The sequence below is a fragment of the Halichoerus grypus genome, chromosome 12, assembly GCF_964656455.1.
Source record: "Halichoerus grypus chromosome 12, mHalGry1.hap1.1, whole genome shotgun sequence".
In the NCBI taxonomy this organism is placed as follows: domain Eukaryota; kingdom Metazoa; phylum Chordata; class Mammalia; order Carnivora; family Phocidae; genus Halichoerus; species Halichoerus grypus.
This window is the reverse complement of record NC_135723.1, coordinates 23,462,210-23,488,587: the sequence shown is the minus strand read 5'-3', so window position 1 is coordinate 23,488,587 and position 26,378 is coordinate 23,462,210. Positions and strand designations below refer to the sequence as shown.

The window sequence follows — 26,378 nt, the reverse complement described above, 5'->3', positions numbered from 1 at the left end:
CTCATTCACATTGAAGATGCCTGTGGTATCTTGTTAGGTAGAAATACCAGGCTACAAAAACAATATGCACTATATGATCTAATTTCTTAAAAAAATATTGGTATTCATCTATGTCTAAAAATATTCAAAGGATATTCACCAAAATATTAACAGTGGCTATCTCTGGATGGCAACATTGCAGATGTTTCTAATTTTCTTTTTATAACTATGCCTTGTCTACAGTGAACATGTGTTATTACTACAATAATAAGACTTGTAAATTTCATTTAAGTATATCATATAAAGCACGCCAATATATCTGACTTAGATTCCAAGTTCTCTCTCTATATATAATTAATATCTATCAAGAAAAATGTAATATTCATCATACTTATAAGAGTTAATAATTATAGGGGCGCCTGGGTGGCTCAGTCGGTGAAGCGGCTGCCTTCGGCTCAGGTCATGATCCCAGGGTCCTGGGATCGAGCCCCGCATCGGGCTCCCTGCTCAGCGGGAAGCCTGCTTCTCCCTCTCCCACTCCCCCTGCTTGTGTTCCCTCTCTCGCTTTGTCTCTCTCTGTCAAATAAATAAATAAATAAATAAAAATCTTTAAAAAAAAAAAGAGTTAATAATTATAAAGGCTCAGTGTGTTTGGAAAACAGTATCATAAAGCAAAGCCTTGTTTTCAAATAGCGTGTTTTTGCTTATAGAAGCCTTTACAGTATTGTTGATATTTTAAATGTGTATGTATAAAAATTAGCCATGAAGAATGGGAAGTGTAAATCACACTGCCAAGGAAAGTGGGCTTACAGTTTCAGACTTTATAAAAAAATATGCCCAGAGAGCGTATGGCCAGCGTTCAAATTCTGACCCATGTGGAGAGAACAGCAAGCTAACCATCTTGAATCGTGGGATGTCAATTGAGAATTTATAATGCCTCTGTTTCAGTCATCAGAAACAGTTTGCAATCCTCGGAAATGTATTTTGACAATACGATCTTTATCCTGAAATACTCCTTTTAACAATACAAATAAATAAGAAAACCGTATGCACTTTCAGGAAAGCAATTTGCCTTCTGTGCTGCCTTGAGTGGTGATAACACGAGGACGTGCCATCCTACTGCTGGGCATGGGGTAAACAGCTAGACCCAGCAGCGTATCTGCGGAGAAGACGGCTCTGTGTCTTAACTCCCAATTTTTAAGTCAGTGCTTCTTATAGTTCCTACAATATGCGTCAGAAATTTGGTGCTGACTCTGAATGCTTTATTCCACTTTGGTAGACTACTTCTGCAATCCGTGAACAATTAAATTGTATTACTTTTTATTAGAAATTGTGGTATCTGTTGCTTCTTTACTGAAAGAAATAATTCTTTATTTTTCAGAGCTTCCATATGGCTGGGAAAAAATTGATGATCCCATATATGGCACTTATTATGTTGAGTAAGTCTTTAAGTTTCCTACTAATTTGTTATTAATATGTGGTGCAACTGTTTTAGTATTTCAGTTATTGAGCATGTGTGGCCGGCAGCACCTTTCCTTTCCTTTCATCTTACTTTAAAGTATCCACAAAGACTCTGGCAGCCCCAGCGAGCTGTCTCTTTCTTCTCCAGCTGGCTAATTTGTCATTCTTTTCCTTTGACTCATGATTCTAAAGCACCAATTGGAAAAGTGTTCCACGCTGTCCTCCAAATGAGTGATAATTAAAGATATCAAAGTAAATGCCCTTCATTTTGCAATCAAAATGTTGGGAGCTGACTAGTTGTGCAAAAGAGATGTTCTATTAAACTAGATTTCAAAACCAATTAGAGGAAGCAGCCATACTTTCCAGTTGAAGGATAAAATAAAACTTAGATCTGTTTTGTTTTGTTTTGTTTTTTTCTCTTTTAAGGCCCCATTTCAAATCAATAGTATTCTTTCTGTAGATTGGACTTTTATGTTATCTAATGGAGGTTGCATTGCTTTAATGTATCTTAGCATATGAGTTATCCCCTCTATCCATTATTTTATTTCAAATAAAGCCCCTGTTAGGGATTAAATTACATACACATTAAGGAAAATCAGGTAATATTCATAATTTCCAAAAGTTAAATATGCAGCTTACTTTTCTAGAACCCCCTTTTCTGATAGAGAATTTCTTTTTATTCCTCCTAGTATGTAATGTTGTTAATGTTATTTGGGTGAATAGCAAAGCCTACACATTGCTTAGGAGAAATGTACTACCCAAGAAATGCAGAGACTGAAAAACTAAAGGTGTTCACATTATTTATCAAGGTCTAACTCTGTTTTCTCTAATCACATTCTGTTTAACAATAATAATCTAGATGGTCAAGGGTTAGAGATTAATGACATTATTGCTAAATTGTTTTGCTAACAATATTCAGTCACTGAGCTTTTACTAAGTGTCAAGCCCTTCTTTGTGCTGGGGAGGTACTGATGAGTAAATCCTGTGTGCTTCCAGCCCTTGAGCAGCTTTCTCATGAGCTTGGATACTCTGACAACCATCTTCATTTGGAAAAACCCCAATTTTGGCACCACAGTCAGTCATCTCCAGTCAAGGTGAATTCACCTCATTTACCACATGCAATTTTCTTATATAGTATCTAATGCTCTCATGTCAGGTGGATACTCAATAGAAGCAAAAAGTAAAATAAATGCCTGGAGGTGTCGCTAATTGTAAAAATAAAGAGACATCCCTTGCATATAGTTATAAGGCCCCCTGCTCCCCCTACATTGCTAATCAATAAAAATACACATATTTTAATAATAATATAGCTGCAGCTTCTGCATAAATGTATCAACATTGCAGGTTTCCAGTAAATGCTAGCTAGTCTTAAGTCACTAAATCAGGCTGTACTATGCCTAAGACTATTACATCGGAAATCCAAGGTAGTTCCAGGTAAGGAAAGAGAACTGAGGGATGTGACAAACCAGATCTCATGTTTAATACACTTCCTTGCAGAATTCATTGAATGAGAATTTTTTCTTTAGTCCAGATACTAGCAAATTCCAGCAAGAGCCAGAGAGCAAATATTCTGGGGGGCCATATGACCTCTGTCACAACTATTCAACTCTGCCACTGTAGCTTGAAAGCAACCATAGACAACACTTAAATGAAGGGGCATTAGCTACCATCTAATAAAACTTTATTTACAAAAATAGGCAACTGGCCAAATTTGTCCTACCAACCCCCACCCGATTCTAATTCTTCAGATTCTTCTTCCATGTCCTCAACTGCTTTCAAGCTGGCTTCAATGTGGAAAATAATATTTAACTCAAACCTTTCTTCTCTGCCTTAATTATCTATCATAGAGGTGAGACACCCAACACATCGGAAAGCAATGCTTCCTACCTTCTCTTTCATTGAAGTGTGTGTTCTTCATGTAAAGAGCGGCTACTGGTGGACCCCTTGTAGTTAATTACTGAATTGGACACTAGCTGTGACCCTAAACGATAATTGTCCTCATTATTTTTATACTTCAAATGATTGTCTTTTTTATTTGTTTTTGCTTAAATTATATTTCTGTCTGCATTTCTCTACTTCAATTCTCATGCATTCACTGTCATAGTCAGAAATTGTTCATAAGTTCGCCAGTCATGTCTTATATCATTAAATCAGTCTAACACATTTAATAATTTTAGATTTCAAGTGATTGTGATGTCATAGACACGGGTCTTAGTGAGTCAGATTTAACTTTCCTCAGATTGCATCCAGTTCTACTACTTGTCATGGTTTTTTCCCCATTACATAATTCCATAACATATACTAACACCAATAATTAGATGTGTGGGTGTCTCAGACTGACTAGAAAATAGAGACAGATAATTCAAACCTAAAGATAATTTTAAGTAGAATTATATTCCAGTATTGCTCAGAAACATCCTTTGGAAAAAATTCATCAAAACAAAATACCTCAATTTATTCTATATAATGTAAACATTACTTGAAATCAGGGATCTCTTCCATCACAACAAAGACAACTTTTCCATTTTACCTGAAAATATCTATTTATGTGGTGTGTTTTAACTGTTCAAAAAAAAATGAGTTGCATCTCCATTACACTATTATTTTCACAAGGTATGTATTGGTTCTAAATAGTAGTCTTGTTGGTGGAAACTATATGAATACATATGTGAGCATAGTGGTTATTTGTCACTTTCAGTGCACAGAGTATTTTTGTTAGAAAAAGGCCACCAATTTCTTATAGTTAATTATACAGAAAAACAATAACTGTCTAGTTTAAGGTAAGTTTCTATATCAAGTTTTCATTATAGACATCATAAGTATAAGATATAATATGCCTAGATTAAGACACTTCAATTAATTGTAGTGATAACATTGATATCAATATCTTGGAATCATATAAATTTGTCATATTAAAATTCAGTTAATGTAAGAAAGCAAGGTGGTCTTCATTGTAAATCCATAGTCAAGAAAATGTTGATTCACTAATTCTATTCATAATAACAGTCAATGGGTTTTCTGTAGAGCTATCATTTTTGGTGTTTAGTTACACACTCACTTACACAACTAGAGGTGCGGTTACAAAATATGACAAACATTCCACCCTCCCACCTAGTGGCAAAAAAAGCCTGTGCTAGGACACCAGAAGTCTAACTTAGCAGTCAGCTGCTCTCTTCAAATACACTAGCCTACTTGGGAGCAGAAGCTGGACTGTGGTCCCTCTGGATTCAGCAGGTCATGTCAGGTTGAAATGAGCCCCTGCCTCTGGCATGGTTGCATATGCCCTCTTTCTCCTTGTCAGCCCCAGACAAGCAGATAGGAATTCCAGCAATCAACAGCAGGAAAGTGTTTATACAACTTGAAACCGAAAAGCCCGGATTGAATCGTTTTTGACCAGCAGTACCGACTTTTCCTTTCTATGCCATAATTCTGTCCTCTGCAAGTTCAGTTTTAAGATGATAGGTTTAATGTATTCAAAAGTCAGAAAAATCATCACCACCATCATCATTACTGTATCATCAAAATAGTTAACATTTACTGAGTGACTGCTTAGTATGTGGCATGAACTGGATTAAGTGCTGGACAGTCTTTACCACACATATAATCCTCACTATAGCGATAATGACGTAGATTGTCTTAAGTGTGCAGATAGGGAAATGCTGGCTGAAGAAGTCAGGTAGCTTACCCAGTTTCACACATTATTGAGAGGAATGGCTGTAATTTAGACGTAGGCACTCTGACTGGAGAGCTTAGACTCCAAACTCTTGCTCAAAATCATCATCTGGTAATGAGCATTCAAAATCGGTAATACTGTAAACAAGCCTCTGAGACTCATCACTCAGAAGAATGAGGGGTCCCTAGAGAACGTCCGCTCTCTGGCCCACCTCTAGTAGTTTCGTGGTCACAGAAAGATGTCCAACAAGGGGAGGTCGTGCTGCTCACAGCCGGGGAGACTCTTCTGACCCAAGCATTCTGAGCCTTTCGCTCCATTACCAGTGGCTCGGGAGGGGCTCTAGACAAGATGGCCACTGGTAGTGAGACTTGCAGGGCCTGAAAGAAGAGGCGTTCATAGTGGGGGGACCTTAACATAGGGATGTTGGCACCGGGGGGAGCAGCCGGGGCTGCCACACAGCTCTGCATTGTAGAGAACAATGGGCCCCACTCAACACCTGCATCCGCAGACAGGGCAGATGGAGCAAGTCTGTACTCTGTGGAGCAGCAGAAAGAAGTTAGCCCAATTTTTCCTGACAGACACCAAATCCATGAGAGTACAGCACTTAGCAATGTATTAAGAAGTCCTGAAGTTGCTAACTAGAAATGTAACTGTCACTGTTCATAAAGAAAAGAAAAAAAAATTCAATGAAAAAAAGTGCAAAATGTAGAGTTGAACAGCTGTGACTTTTGTACCAATGTGGTTTTTTTCTCCTCTTTTGTGAAATTATGTCTGCTGGGTACGTTTTGGTTTCAATGGCAGTTACACAATTTGCTTAAGTAGCTAGTCCAGAAGACACAATTTCCTGGAGCAGCTTTCATGCAAAGCTACCTCCTCTGGCACAGACGGAGAAGCAAACCGTATAACTACAGTTAGAACGATGGTGGGGACTGACAGATGTGATTTTCATGGAAAGGTTTTACAAGTTTTTCATGTGATGCCACACATCTGCTACTCTAAAATGTTACTTGTGTACAATTCCAGAAAGTCTGAAAGATACCACACAATATCTTCAATGTAACATTAAATGTAAAAGGAAAATCACATTCACTTCATGGCTAATGATGAGTATTCGTCATGATGTTGCAAGTTGGAAAGTAGCTAGAGAGGATTTCAGCTCAGTATCTTATCCTAAGGATGTTTCTCTTCTTCGTGGCTTTGAGTAGTTTTCTAAATTTTCCCAGAAGAACTTCCTAACTTTAGAATTTTTTACAAGTCAGCAGAACGTAAAACATTTCCAATTAGAAATAAACAGAAAAGAATACCCTTTAAGAAACCCTGTTTGTTCTTAGAGAGTTGTTTTTCCGAGAGCGGAAGTTAATTTTTCAAACTTTCAGCTTTTCCCATCAATCTGCAGACACTGGCAAGCTTTTCCTGATGCTTTTTAGACAGCTGTTTGACAAAGAAATCCTTGCCCCGACTTACAAATTTATGTCATAGAAGATACTAACCTGGAGTGGTGGTGTTGGTGAAGTTGCTCAGTGGTATTCTATACTAAGGTGAGCTCCAAATCTTGTAAATAACATGTGGTCTCATCAATTATTGTCATTTAGTAGCAAAGAGTATGGGCTGCAAAGTGTCACAGGATGGCAACCCTGCAGCTTCCCCGTTGTGAGATCTCCAGTAGACAGGTTATGGAGGAGGAGGACAGAAAGGAGGAGAAGGAGAGAGAAGGGAGGAGAGGAAGACCTTTTATTTTGCACTTAACCACATGCCAAGTCGTATTCTAAGTGCTTTACATATACTAGCTCATTTAATACTCAAACACACACACACACACACACACACACACACAAACCCTGTAAAGTTTGTATTGTTATCCCCATTTTATAAAGAAATTGAGGTACAGATAGTTTTACAAGTACTAAGTAATAGAGCCAGAATTTGAACCTGGACTGTCTCATCCCACAGCTGCTGTTTGGCAATGAACAGGAATGTAGTAAGTGCTCAATAAATGTTAGTTATTTTTATCTTCTGTATCCCAATAACATGGATAAGGCCCTGACTTATGGCATTACTTCTGTAGCTCCTTCGTGATTACAATATACCCCCAAAGTGAACAACTCTAAGGGAAATGCTGTTTCTTTAGAATTAGTGATAATTCCATCAGCCCATTGAAATGATAAAGCAAGGACTGCAGAGTATCATGTCTCTGTGGCTTTCAAAAGGGTTGAGGTTTCAGAGTAATCCGCAAGGACGTTACTTTTGTCATAATTATCTATAGTACATGTCATCTTATATAACCAGGGATTGGTGAAAGTAATAGTAGAAATAGTAATGTGTAAGGCACTATTTTAACTTTTAATGTGTTTTCACATCCGTTATCCCAAATGACAGTCACATCATTTACAAATGAGGGAACCAATCCTCTGAGGACTTCATTGAGTTCTCCAAGGACAAATGACTAGTAAGTTTGAAGCTTGATGAAGTCCGATGCCCCGTAGAGCTAAGAGAGACCGTTCAGTAGAGTAGCTATGTTTTTACATTAATATAAAATGTCTATACTTTACAAAATATTTTCTCATATTAGTTAAACAAGCATAAATCAGTTCACTTCACAAACAAAAGGAATAAGCATATCAAAATAAATATGGGATACCTGATCTCTTCTGAACTATAGGCAGCTCTTTTGTGCTAAGGCAGCAGCCTTCCATTTTTACCTCCTTCACTCTGAGCCAGGCCAATTTCATCCTCTGTGGCATCACTCTTTTCAGCCTGGAAGAAACAAGCAATCTAGCATGGTAAGTGAGGGACACTCTAGCACCATGCATATGCTCTTTACATTACATTAACATTTCTGATAGTTTGTAACTGGTAATTCCTACTTCCCTCCTCTGGACCACTGACTGATATTATATAAATGTCAACAGGCTATTAATTTACTTTCCTAACACTATGGTTCTACCACAGATCGGTAGAAAGGCTTATGGTTCTTTTACTCTTTATGCCAGGGTCCTTCAAATATTCTAAAATAAACTATGATCAGTTCAATCAAAATGAAGTCCCAAGTCCAATCTTCTTACCACGATCATCCAGTCAAGATTTGAATGCACACCCCTCATCCACTCCTTACCTGAGATTAATTTTTCATGCTATGAGGCCCTCCACCACTGCTGGTTCATTCTCATCTGATCCAAATGTGTTCTATATTCTAGTTACCTTCTCCTCCCCTGAATGTCTTTTCAAATGAAGGAAAGAAAACTTGACTCTGTAATTAAAAACACTCTTATTAGCAACTGTTTGATCTCATAAACCACTTTATTTAACAAATCTTCGGGTTCTGAATAAAGAATGCTTTGAGCATCCAGAAGTTTAAGTTGGTTTAATTGCAGGTGGGGTTTTACAAATAACAATGAATTATTCACCCTTGGCATCAGTTACATATAAATGTTAAAAAAAAAAAAAAAAGATAATTTTTACAATTCTAATGGATTATTTTCTTTGTCTTGAAGTCAGTAATTAAAGACAGGGGAATTATTACTCCAGCACCAACTTTTCTTTGAGGATGTATTTGTGAATATATTCATAAACACTTTGGGAGGAGTTGTTTGTTTTTAGGTATTTTTTATGACTCTAGCAAATTAAATTGGGCTGTTGTTTAGGTGCTTCTGCAGAGGTTAAGCACAGGCATGTAGCCCAGTGGCACAAAGCAGGGGAACTTAGTGAAGGGGCAGCAATGTGAGGGACACTATCCCAGGGAGAGAGGGCAGGAATGGTCAGAACTGGAAACACCATGCTATGTGCTCCGGAGGAAAGCACACCATGCTGTGTGTTTCCTCCTTCTCCCCCATTTTTATAGGACCGTGAGAACTTAAAAGTAGCTTTATGACAGGGAAGACAGTCTGCTTTTGGGGGACTGCTGCTCAAGGGAGTCGCAGACCACCTTTTGAGCTGGATGTGAGCTGTGTGGAGAGTATTATTCCTGCACTGAGAAGACCCAGAGCCCTGTGGGAAGAGCCATCTCTCCTGCTGAGGGAGGGGACTCCAGTCCAGTGTAGCTGCACAATCGTGCTTGCCTCCTGCCAAGGCAATGTTATATAACACATGAAGAGATCATTGTTTTTATTCTAGAATGTGTGCAACAGTTAGCTGATAGAGCTTAGTTATTCTCTCTCTGGCTTAAACATGCTAGGCTTCTTGTGGGTGAACTGTGGATTGCTGTTTCATGCTACCAATCTGTGTCATCACATACTTTGGAGTCATATCTTAGACTGAGACTAAGTTCCAAAGTTAGCACATAAAGTGAAAATTGCACAGAGTCAAAATTATCCTAAAAATCCCTCAGGATCACAGCATGTTGAAAACTAGCATAGTGAAACAACACCACCATTTTTTCCCTTTGGTGTTAGGAAAGAATTCTTTCTGGAATTGAAGGACTTGGCTGGCATTAGGTCTTTTAGATCTTTAATAGATACATACCTGGAATCGCATTCAGCACAGAGAGATGCTAACACTGGCAGAGGGATGAGGGAGCTTAGTCAAACCGAGGAAGTGGCCGATTGATGTCATTCTTTGGGCAGCCTGTTATTGAATAACATGGAGGATGGTCACCCTGGCAGTGGGTAAAATGTAATGCCTTCCACCCCCACACGAGAACTTTAATCTCATCTTTTTCAATATGCAGATAATGTTTTTCAAAATTCATGTTGTGTCACAGACCATGTTAGTAATAGTTGTCCTTTTTGCATCCATGATTTTGAATTCACAGGCGAGTACAAAATTACGCTTAACCTCCCTGGCTTTTATCTGTCAAATGAGTGGTTTGGATTAGGTGATTGCTAAGGTCTTTTCTAGTTCAAGGAATATCCACTGCACCTGTGTTAACAAGGATAACTTTGGCCATTTTCCTGTATGAGCCTCATTATTTTCTCATTATAACTGCTGATCAAAGAATACTTAAAATTTGAAAGCATTTTCTTTCAATTTCCACTTGTTATTTGGCTAGACAATAACATATATATTACCATTTAAAAATTTTTACTTTAATGGTTTTAACAACCCCATCACATGAGTGTTATGGAAAGAAGGCCTCCTAAAAGGGTGGATGATTATAATAGAATCTCCTTACAAAGCTATGAAAAAATAAATAAATAAATGTACTTGATAGCTACAGACCCGAGATGATATTATGATTGTCGTTAGAAGGGCAGAAGGATAAAGATAAGCTTATCAACAACAAGTCAGGGTAAGCACTGTATTTTTCACCATTATCAAGGCTGAATGCATTCAAAGGGAATATTGTTGTCTTCTTTTTTATGATATGAAGTGACATTGTTAAACATTATTTATTAGTAGCGTTTAACAGGCGACTTCGTATTTAACTAGATGAAATTGTATTACAATAGACTCAGCTAATTTTATAATAAAAACAGATGGATTACAAAAAGTTTTATTATCAAATTTCACGTTCAAATTCAATCTAGCTAAGTAAGATGAACTTTAAAATTGTCAAGGAAAAAAAAATTACTCTGTTCTGTGGCTTAGAAGGTTAACTGGATCTACTACAGGCAAAAGAAAGTCAATTTGCTGAGATAAACCAATAAAATTGGTTTTGCACTAATTTAGTCTGGAAGAAACTCACCATTAGGTGTGTAGTTTCTGACAGCTTATTAAGTACCATGGTTAAGTTTGTCATAACGTTAAAACATTAGTTCAAATTTCCACTGAGCACAACACTCATGCACAGAGGCTGACACAGTCTCCTCATCCTGTTCTTACTTCACTTTCTTCCATTTTAATTGGGTGCAAAAAAAAAAAATGTGAATATATTTTCAGATAGATAAAATGATAGGAATGATTGTCCTTTTTCCTGTAATGTTACTTAGTAATTGAGTTTGTGGCATTGACCGCGTATAAATACTTAGTAACTATTAGTCAGCCCAGAAAAATGCTATTAATAGCTACCATCTACCAAGCACTTGGTAGGTAGTTGTTATCTTACATAACTCATTTAATCATCATCATCAGCACAACACTTTATGTTAGATGCTGTTATTCCTGTTTTATGGGCAAGCCATCAAGCAAGTAGGTGGTAGAATAGAGTTAGAGCCCAGGACAGGAATTTAGAGACTTTATGTTATCCACATTTAAGCTATACTTAATTCTTGTACTCTGACTATAACAATAATATTAAAATCAACTTAAATTCACATCATGTTTCATCTTTAAACGCTTTCATATATTTTATCTGTGTGCTCTTCAAAACAGTCCTATGAGGTGAGTAGGATATTTCCAGACGGGCAGTTGCAGTTCAGACATATTAGGGGAATTTCACAAAGGTAGTGAGTGAGTGGTCAACCTAATCTTCAAATGTAGCTTAAGCCCCGAATACTGATTTGGTCTCAAAAGTAGGAGAGAATGACGACTCAGACTCATTGTCAGTGGCTTTCATGTTAGTGAAACCCAAGAGGTCCATGGGAGATTGAGGACAGCAGAGAGGGCAGGTGGCTCCTCTCGCCCCTGTTATTCCTCATGAGTCCACACTTAGAGGTACCTGTTATGTGCGGGTCAGGGGGAGAGTTCACCAGTGCTCCACGGTCCACCATGTTCGCATATAAGGAATTTCTTGCTGAGTAAGTGTCTCATTTTCATTTCTTATTGTATCACTGGACCTCAGCAGGACCTAACATGCCCTTTTCAGAATCTGAGACAAGACATGCATATTTGTGTTATTGACGACCTCATTCTTACTCACATACAACTTTAACCTATTCATAAATATTAGTGCAGAATCATCTTATTATCAATATCAGAATTGCCAGAGACATGGCCCATGTTCAACTTCCAGAGTTTTAAGGACACAGTTCAAGAAAATTGAGTTAGGATTAACCTTAAAGGAATTGAAAAGGCAATCCTTGAAGGAGACTCTTCTGGCTTGAAAACTACATTATGCAAAGCCAGGGCTCCTGGTTCCTCACCCGTGTTCTCATTACCATTTCATTTTTCACAGTATGCAATACATACATGCACACAGAAGCCCATAGTTCTATTACATAGTCTTTGGGTTCTTTAAAAAAACAAAATCATGTAATAATCAAAATAATGTGTTGTATTTTCAAAATGTTTGCCTTCAGAAAATCAGCAGGTAATTTACAATCCTGTGAAAGTTACCAATTTCACAGTGAAATCCTGCTAAAAAGAAATTCAGAATCACCTGGCCAAAGTATATTAAAGATTACTGAGCACAGCCCATGCGTGCATATACATAAGTTATGTCACTTGAAAAGTAAGAGTATATTTGTGTCAGAACCACATAAATCAGTGTTGTTGGATTTGGCACTACACAGAGCTGGGTGTGAATCATGCATCTGCCCCTTACTGTGAGATCTGCAGAAAATCATTTACCCTCTTTGAGGAGCTGGTGAATTAAAAGTATGGAACCTGTTTAGCTGAAGGTTTGGCATATAGTATTTGCTCAATGAATATTAGTTCCAATCGCCCTCTACCATTCACCATTCTCCCTTTATTTTCTCCTTTCTTCGCAAGGCTGACATTCATCCTCCAAACAATTGTTTTTTCACCAAATTCTGGCATCTATTAAATAATTTAAATCAGAACAAGAACAAAGTAACTTTAAAAGTGTACAAAATGGAATGTTCTTCTGAAATATTCAATATCACACCTTTCATTTTTTTTACTTAGAGATTCAGAATGAAAAATATAGACTCGGCCCAATGTGGGGCCCTAAATTTGCCAGCCTTGCATGTGTATCATGAAAAGGCACCAACACATTATGTGAAAATACATACCCCATTAAGGCGACATGAAACTGTCATCTAATCTTTATGAAGTTTTGCTCTTCTGATGATGGCATAACTTTAGACATAGAGTGCTAATTATGTAAAACTCTGCAACGATACTTGTTCCCCAAAAAGCAATCTATTGAAAACAACAGTGAAGGAGGGGCACGTGGTTGGCTCCATCAGTTAAGCATCTGCTTTCGGCTCAGGTCATGATCCCAGGGTCGTGGGATCGAGTCCCGCATCGGGCTCCTTGCTTAGCGGGGAGCCTGCTTCTCCCTCTGCCTGCAGCTCCCCCCGCTTGTGCTCTCTCTCTCTCTCTTTCTCAAATAAATAAATAAAACCTTTAAAAAAAACATTAAAGGAACCCATTTCCACCTTTCTTTGCTCTTGGTTCTGCTGAACCTTTATCCTCTATTCCCACTACTTTTTTTTCCCCATGCCTTTCTTCCCAGGGTCCTTCAGTTCTCAGAATGAAAGCCTCCTGCCCAAACTCAGGCCCCACAGTATCACAATAAAAGTGTTTTCCAAGTATCAAAATAAAAGTTTTTTTTTTTTTAACATTGTCAGGTTTTCTAATTCCTCCTGCATTACTTTCTAGCATGTAAAAGGAATCACTGTGTATTTTATTTCCCCCTGATCTGGGCAGTAATAAAGACCCAATACTCAAGCATAATACTTTTTTATCTTTTTCTTACTATGGTTATTGGACCTGAAAACTTTGGGAGTTTTGGCATTATATGGAATTGGAATTATCGTCGTGTCCTGTTGACTGAGAGAACCGGCCACAGTCCTGCCCTAGTCTTATCCATCCCTCTTTATTAGCACTCCTTCCCTGGCTTCCTTCTTCCTGGATAATTGCAGACATCAGTGATGTTGTCTGCATGATTCCTCACTATTCTGAGTATTTTTGCTAATTCTCTGACACTCCTTCGAGTCAGGCTCTAAAGTATTCTTGTATTCGTGGCTGTGTATGTCTATCATTCTATATGAGTGGTGTATGGAGTTCAGCAGGCTTAGACTATAGTGTGACTTCACATTTTAACAGCTTATAGTAATTTATTAATCAATGAGAACCCAGTTCAACAGAGAGTATATTACAGGTCAGATTATGCTCACACCTCCCAGCACACAGTAATGTCTAGTTCCCGGGATGAGGTGATTCTTCATAGTCCTGGAGCATCTCTTACTAATCCTCAGAGCCCCAGGTAAGAACAATACCTAGTGCATTGGAGGTGGCCAGTAAATGATGCTGAAATGATTGAGAATTCTAGGGAGCACCACAACTTTCCTATCTGGTTGATATGGTAAAACTCATAATATGCCCCCCAAGTTCATGATGGAGACTTTGAGAGCTATAGCTGTCCACTAGACTAAGTCATATAATGGAAGTAGGGAGATTTTCTGACAAAACCACACCCCACACCATGACTTAGAGTTTTCCAGTCTTATAGTTTTCATCCTCTTGCTTGTCTCCTGCTCCCACACCAGCTACAGGCAATTATGTGCATGTGTGTATTCACTCGCCTTACACGCTAGCTAAGCAGAATTGAATATTCCCGAACATCTTTGTATCCACTACTCTCTTCCTAAAATGCCCCCTTCTCCATCTGGCAAAATGCATTCTAGAATCTGCTCCAGTGTTGTTTTCTTGGTGAGGCTTTCCCTGAACCATCAGACTAAGTTGTCTTTCCTTCTTGTCCCAATTTACCCGGCACTGTCTCGATTTTAAAACTGAAAGTCTCATCACATCACATGATGAGCACTGGGTGTTATATGCAATTGATGAATAACTGAACTCTACATCTGAAACTAATGATGTACTATATGTTTTTAAATTTAAATTAAAAAAAAAAAAAAGAGTTAAAAAAAAAACCTGAAAGTCTCATGCCCTAGGAAATCCCTTAGTCCTAGGAAACGGGGTGGTTGGTCACCTGCCCTGTTTGTCTCCCCAGTGGAATAATGTGCCCCGTTGCTGAGGGGGTTGTGTCCTATTCATGTTTGTGTCCCCAGTGCCTGGCACACTGATAAATTAATGACCTTCTATATGAGACCTGAAGGACAAAGCCATTCAATCTGTATCGGCAGATATCAATGGAAGAGGATGTATTAGTCTTGTCTCTTAATACAGAAAGATCCTGGATATTGTAGTCTTTTAGTTTCCCTCTAGATAAGCTTTATCTTACCTCTAAGTTTGTAACTCACTACTTATGCTCAATTGAAAGAAGCCAAAGTTTGGGACGCCTGGGTGGCTCAGTTGGTTAAGCGACTGCCTTCGGCTCAGGTCATGATCCTGGAGTCCCAGGATCGAGTCCCGCATCGGGCTACCTGCTCAGCGGGGAGTCTGCTTCTCCCTCTCCCGCTCCCCCCTCTTGTGCTCTTTCTCTCTCTCACTCTCTCTCTCAAATAAATAAAAATCTTAAAAAAAAAAAAAAAAAGAAAGAAAGAAGCCAAAGTTTAGAAATACCTTTGATGATAATAATATTGTACCCGGCAATAACATTTAAGAAAGATATTTTATGAGAATGAGAAGGGATGGATAGAAAACATTTTTTATTTTATTTTTTTATTAGTTTCAGAAGTAGAATTTAGTAATTCATCAGTAGAAGACACTTTTCAGTGCATGCCCAGTAGCTCTGAAATTTTTGAAAATGAGTCTATGTATCTTGTATGTCCTGGGGGCTTCATGACATGATTGGCAGTGCACATTGCTATTTCTGCCAGGAGTAAAATGCCAAGTTGTCCGTGTAATTGGTAAATAGTAATGGCTAAGTGATACATACCCCTTATATGTAAAATACATATGACAGGCCAGTATCTTAACTAAGTAACTTAGCACTACTTCTGGAGAAGGGGAGAGAGAGCTCACTTATCTGAAAATATATCCACATTTGGGAAGGTCAGTCTCATGGGGACTGGAGGTCAGACTCCTTAGCTGTGAGAGTTGCAGTGCCAATATATGGATACTCTCCTCGGCTGGCATGGTTCCACCTCTTACCTCGACACTATATCCCCAGGCCAGACACCCTTTTGTCCAGGAAGAGCAGGAGCAAGTAATATGTGAGTAACTCAATCTTCCCAGCCACATTCATAAAGCAAACTCACATTACCCTCAGGTACAGTAGGGGATGATGAATGGACATTTATACAAAGAAAATTATCACTTAAGTGTTAGAATTGGGAAGAAATCTTTCAAGAGGTAGGATTCAATTATTCTGTTTTAAAAAAAAATGCTCCAAGTAAAATAGATTCAATTCTTCCATTTATCCAAAGCTCATATTTTAAAATAAAGTATACTTAAAACATCTGTCTTTAGACTAGTACTTTTAAATTTTAGCTTTTCAAAGCACTGTAAGACATACTTTGTATTATGTAAGCCCTATTTTATAATTCTTTTTGTTCCTGTTTTATCTTCCCTACTAGACTTCATGTTTGATTGATCTTTGCCCCTCCCTGTACCCTCTTCCATAGTGTCGAGCAAAGAGTATTTGAGAAACAAATATTTGATGAATCATGATAGCATTTATTGACTACTTACATCCAGGTACTGGTCTGAAGTGATTTATTCATTTAAATTCATTTAATATGCACAACTCTATGAGGCGGGTATTACTTGAATCCCAACTTTACAGATGAAAAAGTCTGAAGCACAAAAAGGGTAATTGATGTCCTCAAGGTCCCATATGTAGGATGTGGTGGAGCTTAGATGGGAATCCCAGCAACATGCCTATAGTGACCAAGCTCTTGATACACTGCCCTGCCTGCGGGGAAGAAGGTTGGCCCCAGGAGATCCCCATAGGGTTATTATCCTCTCTTGGTTTCCAAAGCATGAAGTAGTTTTTACTACTAAAACCTCGATAGTCGAGAAAACTTTATGGAGTCTTCTCAAGGCTTGTTTTAAAATGAATAAAGTATACATGGGGTGGGTGCAATGTATGTGTTTGCCAATGCAGCTGCAGTCTAGGAGTTCAGATGTGAGGAAGTAATATGCAGACTTTCCTGACCACCCAGAAGTGTGGGAATCAGGACTAGGGTCACAGAAAACCTAGGGAATTCCAAGCAACCAGGAAATTCACACTCTGCTTCCATACGGGAATTATTCTGTTTAAAAAAAAAAAAAAAATGCTCCAAGTAAAATAGATTTTGGGAAGCCTCCAAAGGAGCTTACATAGAAGGAATAATATACTGAGCCACAACCCCAAATCGCAAGCCAGTTTTCCCACACCCAGCGGTGAGTGGATGCCTCCCCGGGCTCCCTCATTTTGTCCCTAACATAGTGTTTTTCCATATGAGCACATTTCTAGTGTAACACAAGAGAGCAGCTGCTAGTTATCAGCTTCTCAGATCCAAATCTTCCATCACCATAGTGGGCTGACATTTTCACCTATCACAAGAATGTCTTGGAAGACTCTATTTTGAAGGATTTCACGAGTCTTCACCCAGATTGGTTATATCATATAAGCTGGCCCTAAGCCTCACATAAAGTTCTGTCACAAGATGTCTTTTATGGGAGAGTTAAACTGGAAACCAGTGAGATCTATCACCTTTCATGGATGCCTGCCTCCCATCCATGCACTTATTCAGTGAATACTTCTTGGGCACCGGCCACCTGGTGCCTTAGAGTAATTAGTGTAGCCACCTTGACCACCTTGCAAATATTTCACTTGTGGTACAGTCTCTACTTGAAAGCTGCTCTCTTCTCTCTCACGTTGAATCAACGATCATTTCTAAAGTGTCAACTGAAGTCGAGATGGTGGGAGAGTAGCCAATGGATACGCAAGATGTCATTTGTGACTACGTACTAAAAGTTCCCGTCTCCAAAAACCCAGGAGAAGCAAGGTGGGGCGGGAAGAGGCTGAGATACGGAGGAAGTACTGGTAGTGGGGTCAGATGATGGCCTTGATGACCAGCAGACCTGTCCTGTGCATACTGATGGGCTTAGGATGTACAACTTTACTCCTGTTTCCTCCATTCCCTCGGTGAATGAGGTGGCAGTCAAACAGGACACTGCCCTGGGACTCCTTTTGGCAGCATATCATCTGATCAGCTGCAAATATTTTTTTTTTCTCCTCTGTGCATGTTATGAAACTTCTGATATCAGAAGTCCTCTCTTCTGGAGCCAAAATAGCACTTCCTCGTACTCCCCAAGGCCACATACAGAAAGAGACTTCCACATAAATCTTACCAGGCAAGAAACTCCTTTTCGCACCTTCTCAGTTTCTCACTCAGGGGGAGATTGCAACCCTCGAGGCACAGTGGTGTTGCCTGGGAAGCTTTTTTAATGCCAATGCCTCTACCTCATTCTGAGATTATGGCTCTGTTGATTTAGGGTGGGCCTGAGTCTTTTCTGTTTTTGCTTTTGTTGGTTTGCTTGTTTTTAGGCTCCTCGGGTTCATTCAGAACTACAAAGCACTGCCACATAGGAACTTATTTTAAGTTTCCATTCCATAGTGAAAGGAGGGAGTTAAGCTGCAAGTGAGTGAACAGGAGAGCAAAGAGAGAAGGCAGTGGAATTCCATCTTGAAACATCCTAATCCCTTTGCCATTCCAACATGGAGGCATCTCACGTAGATAGTCCTTCCTTTTTGTGAAGGAAAAATGGGGTTGTTAGGATATACCCACTGCAGAATATCACTTTTATCCCCTTAGCTCATACCACCTAAAGATTAGTAAAATATGACAATAGACTAGATATAATTAAAGGGTAAGAACTCTTGGTAGCACCCCAGGTTCTGTTTTATATGCAAGCTAGATGAAATAGCTAGCAATTATCTCACAGAGCCTAAACAATGAGAAGGATGATGGCATTTGTCATTCACATGCTTTGTACACTTTGTAAGACCCCCAAATCCTTGCTGAAAGGACTTGGAACTATTCATTTGGAAGCACAAGGAAGACAAGGCTTTCTTATTCAGCTACAATCATATTTCTTTGTGATAGGCCTTTTTAAGCTTGGGAGCATTTTACATTTTAAATGAATGTCTTCATTTGTGATGGTGTGAATGTTCTGTAGCAATTAGTTTAGGATACTAAAGCCACACCCAGCTTCCACTATCTGTGGGATACAAGGCATGCCGACTAGTTCATTGGTATTTTCATTCCCTGTCAACTCTAGAAACTCACTTTGATGATGAATGGAGTATTTTCAAAATGGTGTCCATCAAACAGGTGGCAATACGTTGACTTTTCTAAGGAAATAATTACATGCAGATGGCAGTTGGAGGAACCCAACTGTATATAGAAATGTATTCCAGAATGTTCTTGTAATGTATTTTCTGAGGATAAAGTTACTTGTGTGATGAACAGTGACCTAGCAGAACAGAAATAGGACAGAAAATGAAGAGAGCAGATCCTTCAGTACACTTTAAAGCTGTTTCTTGGTTGCTCAAAGTCACTAACATATATTAGTAAACAAGTCTTAAAACACACACTCATCATTTAGCTATTTAACAAACAAAAATACCATCTTGCATTGCGTCCAATGCGTAGCATACAAAGATGAACACATAGAACCTGTATACGGATGTGCATAATTTATAGAAGGAAATAAACATGAAAGTCAGTTTCTAAAAGACAATGCGATAAGGTTATGATAGCTTGTGAAATTCATTATTATGAAATTATCATTTAGGATATTGTATGCTAACTACATCAGGGAAAGCTCTCTATCCAAGACTTGGGGAAAAAAAATATAAGACTCAGTAACAGGAATACTATGTCCTCTGAATGTCTTGGGTTTAACTTAAATACTCTGAAGAATATAACCAGTTTCTCTCTCCCATTGAATTAGCAGCTTGAAAGCTCAAAGCTAATTTATAACATAATGCTAGTAAACGAGTAAGAGCCTATATGATCAATTCTGTCTATTGATCTTCTACCTAGATTCAACTAATGTCACCCTGATTTTGTTTACTTTCTGTTGTTTTTGTTCCTTAAAAGTGCTGAGTAAAAATAATGAGACAGGTTATAAGAAAATAAATAAATAAATAAACTGTGAAAAGAGAAGTCTGTTCAAGGTTTTATGAGAGCCAAGGGAAAGAGTGTAACATAGGCTGGCCATGTTGCTAGGGGAGGTAGGGAAGGAGTCCTAGCACAGATGGGAAAAGCATCATCATAATGACCCTGAGAGCAGCCCTTGTTAATAATAGTAATAAAGAATAGCTAGACCTTGAAGAATAAACAATAACTAGACTTTCCAATTGTGGGGTCCTCCCTATGGATCTGTGCTTTGCAAACATTATTTCTCTGATCTTCACAGCAATCCCAATAAGCAGATAATAATGTCCTCATGTTCCACACGAGAATATTGATGCTTCTGGAGCTGAGTAATTTGTCCAAGATACCACCTCACACCCAGTTGTCTTGCTTCAAGCACTGCCATATTGCCACCCTGAAATTCACATGGAAGGATAAGGGGATTGACACCGTGTTGTCAACCAGAGTAGCTCCAAGTATATGCAAAAGGGGGGTGGGGTCTTGCAGCCGAAGGGGAAGCTACAGAGATAAGGAAGGGCAAATCCAGGAATAATATTTCTTTAGGTAATAGGAAGATTTCAAAGGATTTTAATAAGAGGGTTACACGAAAATGGAGAAAAGGCAAGAGAGGCCTCAAACTCTGATCCTTCTGAAATCCGGTGGGGCTGTCAGAGTCTCCCGGGCAAAGAAGCTTTGAAAGATCACATGCCATCATTCACTACATGCCACAGATCACGGTGACTCATTGGTGCACAAGGGCATTACAGTAGTATTTACTTCCAATGGGAAATAATTTTACATAAGACAGATTTACTTTGAACTCCAACCTGGTGACTTCCAGTACCAAGGGAGGTTGTGGTAAAGCACCCTCTTCCTAAATAGCACCAGAAGCAATGTTAGAGAAAGGGCCTCATGCTCTTCCATCCCCCCCAGCCCATAAAGCCTCTCTTCTGGACTCAAAACTCTGACAGTGATGGTGATGAGAATGCAGTGATGGTGGGGGCAGGTGGCTCCTACTAGTTACTAAAGCAGCATTCACTTCTTCCTCGAACCCTCACAACCTCCCCAGGAGGAAGGCAACAGTATATCCATATGACAGATGAAGGTTTAATCACACAGCTAATCAAGGGGTAGAGCTAGATTTTGAATCCAGGGCCAATGGACTCCAGAGCCTGTGCGGCAGGCAGCTACCCTACCCTGCCTGCTGCGAGGAAGTAATTAGATACTGCAGTCATCTTATCATGTTTCTGAAGACTGCTTTTCTGTCTCGCTAGGAATTATCTGATTTATAATAATAGAAAATTGGTTGTTGAGACTTTGCTTCTTTTACCTCCTTTTCTTTCTGATCACATACTTTTAGAAGACATAATGAGAGGATTCCGTCTGTGTGTGTGTGTGTGTGTGCATGCACATTAAATATGTGTGCAAATGGGGCCCCTGGGTGGCTCAGTTGGTTGAGTGTCTGCCATCTGCTCAGGTCATGATCTCAGGGTCCTGGAATCAAGCCCTGCATCAGGCTCCCCGCTCAGCAGGGAGTCTGCTTGTTCCTCCCCCTCTGCCCCTCCCCTTCCTGCTGGTTCTCTCTCAATCTCCCTTTCTCTCTCAGATAAAATCTTAAAAAAAAAAAAAAATGTGCACTTGCCAGTGATAACTCATACATTGAAAAGAGAAGGTGTGTAGATAAGAATTGCATTTTAGAAATAGACATGGTCAGATCCCAGCCTTGCCACTTACTGGGCATGAGATTTAGACCTCCTGTGTATTAGGCTCATTGCCTTTAAAATAGCAATGTTTCCAATTGAAGACTATTGCTTAACTACATTGAGAAAATATATCTGCAGTACTTAGCACAGAGTTAAGCACTCAGAATTGTTCATTCGTCTTGTAACTCCTCTTTGGTTTTTAGGCTTTCCTACCATAATCCAATTCTATTTGTACAAAGAACAAAAACCAGTGTATACGCCAGCCCTCCCACGGGGGCATTTATATCCTAGAGAAAGAGCGATGTGTCACTGCAACTAGGCAGCATTGTTGGTTCTTACCTTCTCCACGGACAAGGAGTTCTAAATTTCATACAAGAATTCATTAGACTGTAAGGAGACTGTAAGGGATCCTTATGCTATCAGCCCTCAGGTTAGCTGATCCACAGCTGTTTCAAGCCACTCGGGGTCTGCTATCTATGAGTTTATCATCTCATTATGTCAAATGTGAATACCCTCCTTTTGATTGACATGAGCATCAACCCCCCTACAGGTATTCTACGACTTCTGCAAATATCCTTGGGAGTCTTTCCTTCTCTATCCCAGCCCTTCAATCCAGGTCTGTCTGACTCTAAAAAGTGTGGATGCCGGTTGCTAGTCACCCGTGGATTTAACTTCTCTTGTTAGATATGGGGACTTTGCAAAGCTTAGATGATACTCTTTGCAACACCATTTGGTATAAATTTCATTTCCTGACCATTTATTTTGATGCATCAAACTCATCTCAGACTAACACAGGAGACCAGAAAGCAAGTGCACATTCTAGTTCTTTTGGCAGAGTCGTGCATAATTTAAATACAATAACATATGACCGAGGCATTGAGAACTCTGCTCCTGATACCGAAATGTGCGCTGCACGCAGGCCAGCCCCCGCAGAGGCCTGACCTCATGCCTGGTGGGGCATCTGACGGATCACGTGAGGTGTCCCTTAATCACCCGCTCTCTTGTAGAGCTCTACAGATGCTCTCTTAAATGACTTTGCCCCACTGTTATCCTAATTTGAAATTTTATTCTTCAGCCACATAAATAGAAGAACACAGTTTGAAAACCCCGTCCTGGAAGCAAAAAGGAAGCTACAGCAGCATAACATGCCCCACACAGAACTTGGAACCAAGCCCCTGCAGGCCCCAGCTTTCCGAGGTGAGTACCATGTCCACCCGCCACGTTTCAAAGGGAAAAATGATCTACCAAACTGCCTGCTCTTCCAAATATGCCTTTAGCTGGGACTATTTCAAATAATCAATCTGCTTTCCCCAAACCCCTCTCTTAGCTTTAGCTGGACGTTTGCTCTGCTCCGTGGATTAAGTTAAAGCCTCTGGCGGTACCTCATAGGAATGTGCAGCAAGGTGCCAGGTGGAGATTCGTGGGTTTTGACAGTAGTACTCACTGTAAAGCGCAGATTCATAGAGACTCCTAGGTTTGTCCTCAAAAGACCACGCACAAGAATAAGGCTTGTTTTCCTTTGTGACAGTAGACGGTTCCTGGTCGACATTACCTAAGCCCACCTCCACCCGCCCCCGCGCGGTCCCTGAGAGGTCGCGCAGTGTGAATGACTTGTCTTACTATCCGCGGGACCGCGCCGGGAGGCCCTGGCCCTTCGGTACGTCCGTCTGTCTGTCCAGGGCTGCTTGCTGCCCTTGCCCACACCTTGGAGCCCCGTAGTGGGATGAGTTGCTGCACAAACTTCTCACGTCTTGTGGGCTCATACTCATAAACGAAAGCACGAATACCACACCCCTTCAGCACAAATGCCATGAATGTAAAGGTCTCACGGTAACTTCTCTCCGACTATAAATGTTACATTCATAAAGGAAACGTAGATGGCAAGGCCATATGCATTTTTCATTTGCATTTTAAAGGAAAAAATGTAAAATAAACTTAAATATAAAACAGAGAATGATTATATTTAATTTTTTTAGTGCAGATCTATGTGATGTATAAATACATGAAGTAAAATTCTAGTATGATGACTCATTGTACCTATTACATATCACCCAAGATGTAACAGCAGCAAAAGCACCAAAATACTTAGCTAAGTTCCTATGTACGGTTTGGCTGTTACAAACATCAAATCATATCACCGAAAATGTAATAACTGAATGTATTCGTGTATGCACATGTATATACTTCGTGTGTGTGTGTATATATATATATATATATATATATATACACACACTTGACTGAGATAGCATTTAAAGCAAATATTAATTCTATTTCCTAGCATGACTATTATTTTTAAAGCATTTAATATGGTTAGGAATATGTTTATTACAGATCATAGCTGGAAAAGCATATTATGTAACAAACTTGTGGTCAGACCTAAATGAGTGGTTCCAAATTATGGTCAGATTATTTAGGTATATGATATGAATGTATCAACATATTGTTACAAAATGTGTTACCTTTACATTCATAATGATATATAGAAATGTTGGCTTGCCTTTTCCTCACATTTTAGAGTATACTAAACACTTTGAGGTCAGTAGAACTTTATCTGGTTATCTTTATAGCATCTCACAATATAAGCAAAAGTTAACTCAGTCCCACATCCAGGTGATCCTTCTAAATAGTTTAGATATTTGAATAGATGGTAGCATTCCATGGGTCTTACTCTTTTAAAAAATAAAACAGTCCATCCTCGTTTTCCAGTTTTATCCCTTCAGAGTTTTGTGCAGGACCAGCCACTCACGCATACCTCCTGCTTGGATTCCTTTAGAACAAGACGAAAGTATCCAGATGTGTCTGGATGATTTGGGCTCCTCTTTATCTATAGCCTTTGACGGCCTGTTGATTTGGCCCTTTTTAAAAAGCCCAAGAAGGGCTAATTTGGTGAATGCAAACACTGACTTGACCGAAAATCTACAAACCACACAGCTTTTCACCTTTCCTGGATGCTTGGGACTGCTCTGTGTTTGCAGGAAGTACTAAAAATTCAGCTCCGGCAGTCACCACCTGCTTGCTTTTACTACCGGAGACACCCACACTTACCCCTGGGATGGCTGCTCAGGAGCTGGCTTTCCCCTGTGTAAGAACTTGCCTTAAATATGCTTTTTCTTTTTTAACTTATATTGACCAATGTAGAAAAACCACTCTTCACCCGGGATGCATCCCAATTGAAGGGAACATTCCTCAGCACCACCCTAAAAAAGAGCAACATGGGTTTTGGATTCACCATCATTGGTGGAGATGAGCCTGATGAGTTTCTGCAGGTGAAAAGTGTGATTCCAGATGGGCCTGCAGCCCAGGATGGGAAGATGGAAACAGGTAAGGTCCTTACTGCTTTAGAAATTTGTTTTACAACATCTTTCTTCCAGGCCCCCCTCCCCGCCCCAAGGCAAATAGGAGGAGCTTCTTTCTGTGTTTTTAATTTGAAGGTCAGAGATCACTACACTTTAGGGAAACCAGAAATAATGTTTCTCCTAAGTTTAGGAGTATCAAATTGAAGTATTTTGGAAATAGCTCTAAATATCATTTTTGTCTCATTTTTTCAGACTGGCCCTTCTACTTGCTGGATTTAATGGGCTCTTGAGATTGACACTTTTCTAATTTATTTTTAGAGTTCCTTCTTAGAGATGTGATTAACATTTCATACTACTCTACCTTATATTCAACCATTGATATTTTAAAATCTGTATTAATGTCGTGATATTCTCATGCTGAATTGCCCAGGTTAGATATTTAAATATGCATGCTCATCTCATAGAAAAAAATTTTGAATGGTATTCATCTTTATATGTCCCCATCAATGTTTTAATATATAAGGTTTTTTTCTGTAGTTCTTATGAATCAATTTTCACATGCAGTTGCTTGGATGTCTATCAAATTATAATCAAAATTCATTGAACATGGAGATATGGAGGCAAATTGTTAAAGGCACAAAAGCATAAAATATGAAAGGTCCACAGTGGTAGAGAAAAAAGTAATGAACTAAGTCTGGTTTTGCAGTTTGATTTTAAATTCTCCTACCTGGCCCATGACCTTGGATTAATCCCATAACTTGTAAATGCTAGTTTCCTTATCTGGGAAAAAAACAAAAAAAGAAGAAATCAAATTTGATCTTGTGTATTTAAAATACTGATTCAAGAGTTTTGTAGCGTTGTTTTTGAAATACATTAGAAAGAATATTGTAAAGTACAGTTACTGTATCTCCAAAGAACCGTATCGCCGTTACACATTTTTCAGTGTTGATTTAATTGATGATATCAACTCGCCAAAGTTAATGTGTCTTAGTAGATATACAAATTAGAGAACTACTTTTGAGGAAAAGTTATCACATCTATGTGGTCTGTATATTTGTGAATTGTTGTATTACCATTTAGTAAATGGTTCCTCCAGAAATAACTGCTCTTCAAGGTCACCTAATGAACATATTTGTCACTCCCACTCACTAGTGGATAATAATCCATTTAATAGGTGTTACGTCTCCTTAAAAGTTGAGTGAAGTTTAAAACTAACCCACCACATTTTTCAAACTCTACAGTTGTAAAACTCATGTGTACATAATTTTCTGTAAGAGTTAAGTTAGAGCATGTCCAACTCTACTGTTCATCTGGTGATATTTTACTAAACATCCACACCTTCATGTTGCCAAAAAATCACAGAGAAACATCAAATGACTCAACTAAAAATCATCTTACTGCCTACAATTAGCATAAGAGGAAATTACAGAATTAATACCATCTTAGTAGAGGGACAGGGATCCCCAAAGCTTTTGAACTTCAGTGAAATACTTAATAAACCTATTTCTTTTCA

At 39.0% G+C, this 26,378-nt stretch overlaps 1 protein-coding gene across 10 annotated transcripts in view; it reads left to right on the top strand.

The window, feature by feature from the left end:
* The window catches only part of MAGI2 (membrane associated guanylate kinase, WW and PDZ domain containing 2), a 1,322,716-nt gene that overhangs the window by 1,015,857 nt on the left and 280,481 nt on the right, over positions 1 to 26,378 (top strand). For 6 of the 10 annotated variants that reach the window (XM_078060071.1, XM_078060067.1, XM_078060065.1 and 3 more), the window contains exons 7-10: positions 1,361 to 1,418; positions 22,645 to 22,766; positions 23,098 to 23,226; positions 24,708 to 24,890. In XM_078060071.1, coding sequence (XP_077916197.1) covers positions 1,361 to 1,418; positions 22,645 to 22,766; positions 23,098 to 23,226; positions 24,708 to 24,890 — 492 coding nt within the window. The remainder of the gene's footprint in view (positions 1 to 1,360; positions 1,419 to 22,644; positions 22,767 to 23,097; positions 23,227 to 24,707; positions 24,891 to 26,378) is intronic. The other 4 variants (XM_078060068.1, XM_078060069.1, XM_078060072.1 and 1 more) reach the window with 1 other exon arrangement.